Here is a 3,114-nt window from a genome sequence, read left to right as displayed (position 1 = left end):
AAAGCTCACCCCTAGTGACACACTTTTTCCAACAAGTTCACACCTCCTAATAGTGACACTCCTTGATGACCAAGCATTCAAATATGAGTCTCTGGGGGCTATTCTTTTATTCTTATTTAAACCATCACATTGTCACTCTGCAGAGTGGGGTCAGTGTCATTGTAACAAAGACACTTTGTTCTTAGAGAGTTTCTCTTCACGTTTGGTATGAAGCATATGGGGACTATTTCCATGCAGAGCAGCACAATCCTTCAACACTAGGTTCAAGTGGGCACAGGAAACATCAGGTTCAAAGTCCTTATATTGTTCATTCAGACACAGACACTTGGTTAAGGACATGAACTTGAGTCTGTGTCCTCTGACTAAACCTAGTTATTCTGTCAGTTTTCAGTTGGTTATTTTATTGCCTTAAAGAAGTTTAGATTCGCTTCTTCTTCTTCTGGAAACACCAAATGGCGGATGACGCCGGTGCAGCGGGAGGGCCCGAAGGACTCGGGGGCCCAGGATTAGGAGGCCCTGGCGGATTCCGCGGAGGATTCAGCAGCGGTCTGAGGGGCCGCGGCCGTGGTCGAGGCCGTGGCCGAGGACGAGGCCGCGGGGCTCGAGGAGGTAAAGCTGAAGACAAGGAGTGGATTCCCGTCACCAAGCTGGGCCGCCTGGTTAAGGACATGAAAATCAAGTCCCTAGAGGAGATCTACCTGTTCTCCCTGCCCATTAAGGAGTCTGAGATTATTGACTTTTTCCTGGGAGCTTCCCTAAAGGATGAGGTTCTGAAGATCATGCCCGTGCAGAAGCAGACTAGGGCAGGCCAGCGGACCAGGTTCAAGGCTTTTGTCGCTATTGGGGACTACAATGGTCACATAGGTCTCGGTGTCAAGTGCTCCAAGGAGGTAGCCACTGCCATCCGAGGGGCCATCATCTTGGCCAAGCTTTCCATTGTCCCTGTGCGGAGAGGTTACTGGGGGAACAAGATTGGCAAGCCCCTCACTGTTCCTTGCAAAGTGACAGGCCGCTGTGGTTCTGTGCTGGTGCGTCTCATCCCTGCCCCGAGAGGCACTGGCATAGTCTCCGCTCCTGTGCCCAAGAAGCTGCTGCTGATGGCTGGCATTGATGACTGCTACACGTCAGCCAGGGCCTGCACTGCCACCCTGGGCAACTTTGCCAAGGCCACCTTTGATGCCATCTCTAAGACCTATAGCTACCTGACCCCCGACCTCTGGAAAGAGACTGTGTTCACCAAGTCTCCTTATCAGGAATTCACTGACCATCTTGTGAAAACCCACACCAGAGTTTCTGTTCAGAGGACCCAGGCTCCAGCTGTGGCCACCACATAAGGGTTTTTATACAAGGAAAATAAAAGTGAATTAAGTCTGTTAAAAAAAAAAGAAGTTTAGATTCATATTTAGAATCTACCACAACCAATTCATAGCAAATAATGATCTGTATTCCAAGAAGGACTCAGAATGATTAAGTTAGTATAGTCTGGCATCAAAATGCTGTAGTTTAAATCCAGGCTATAGTACCAACATGTGAGAAAGGCAAAATCCTTAACTCGTTTGTTACTTACTTCATGGGCTTTTGGGGACTGATGAGTTAACAAGCATAAAACACTTGGAACAGGGCCTGGCAGCTTTTAAAGGCTGCCTAACCACAGCATCAAATACCATTGTTAACATAATTGATGCTTATTATAATAGAAATGGAAAGTATTTATTACATTTATTCCCACTTGGTGGGAACGGGAATTAGGTCTGAATGTCATGCTTTTACTGTTGATTTGAATCCTGCCAGGAATACATTAGGCACTGGAGAGCTGGGGCACTCTGGTACATTCTTGTTTCCATTCCTTGCTAATGCCTTACAGACCAGGAAGAGGGCATTCACTTTTGAAGGTACTTTATTTCCACCTCTCCACCCATGCATGCACATGGCTCACTGGAGGCATTTTTGCTCTGCTGAGTTTCAGACAGCTTGAGATGGCTTGTTATAGGGATGCTACTTAAGCCTATAGACACACCTACCTTCCCGAACATTCCCTTCCCAACTCATATATACCTTCTGCTGAAATATGCAGTCTTCAGTTGTCTTCTGTGTTCAACTTTACATCCTTAGTTATAGTCAGGTCACATGGATTTAAATTTGGTAGTGATTTGTTAATAATCTTCAGATTTATCCTCCCATGACTTATGAACTCTAGACCAACTCCATGCATCTTACTACTTTTAATTTTTTTTTTATTTTTTATAATATCTTAAGATTTATTTTTTCCAAATACAGCCAGTTTCTCAATTTTGTGTTTCCGTTAGTACATCTCTCCAGATTTTCAAACATATTCATTTGCCATGGTATTGAAGCCTGGTGAAATCATGACTCTCAAGGGGGCATGTGAAACATCCATCACGAACCACCTGCTAGTGTACGGATCTAGATTTCCTTCTCGTAAATGATGTACTTGACTGTGAAATATGTTTGCTATCAGAATGCTGATGTCTTGAAAGTCTTCGTCAAAAAGCTCCATAGGCAAACTTCAAGCCAGCTCTCTGCCTGCTCTGCATAGGGTTGATGGCTCATTGTCACTTGTTGTGTTCTGCACACGAATGAAACTCTTGATCTCATTTACAGCTCAGCTTCCAGGGCTGTCCCTACTTATGCATTGAGGGTAGAGTTTTTAAATGACTGTTGCCCTTGATGTTTCATCTTCACCTGCAATCATGATTAAATTTTACATGATAAAACAAGATGCTGCAAAGGCAGTTGAGGTTACTGTTCAGTTGACCTGAAATGATAAAAAGCAATGCTATTTGAGTGGGATAACTGATAACATGAACCCTCTAAGATTTTTTTTTTCCAAAAGACTGCAGGATAGGATGTCTGTGTGTGTGTGTGCATGTATGCTTATAACTGCATTATTTTTGATAGCCAGAATCTGAAAACAATCTAGATGCCCCTCAACTGAAGATTAGATAAAGAAAATGTGGTACATTTACACAATGGAGTACTATTAACTGATAAAAAATAATAAACATAAAAAATGACATCTTGAAGTTCTCTCATATAGCCAGCGTGGCCACTTTTTGGTCCTTTATGCCTGTCTCAGAAAGCCAGCAAAAATTC

At 43.6% G+C, this 3,114-nt stretch overlaps 1 protein-coding gene across 1 annotated transcript; it reads left to right on the top strand.

Moving 5' to 3' along the window:
* The first annotated feature begins 452 nt into the window (after positions 1 to 452).
* LOC130869478 (40S ribosomal protein S2-like) lies at positions 453 to 1,338 on the top strand. Its single transcript, XM_057761682.1, has one exon. It carries the CDS (start codon positions 453 to 455, stop codon positions 1,332 to 1,334), a length of 882 nt encoding a protein of 293 aa, XP_057617665.1. The 3' UTR covers positions 1,335 to 1,338.
* Positions 1,339 to 3,114: the final 1,776 nt, after the last annotated feature.

The sequence above is a fragment of the Chionomys nivalis genome, chromosome 2, assembly GCF_950005125.1.
Source record: "Chionomys nivalis chromosome 2, mChiNiv1.1, whole genome shotgun sequence".
Lineage (NCBI taxonomy): Eukaryota > Metazoa > Chordata > Mammalia > Rodentia > Cricetidae > Chionomys > Chionomys nivalis.
This window is presented reverse-complemented; position numbering and strand designations above follow the sequence as displayed.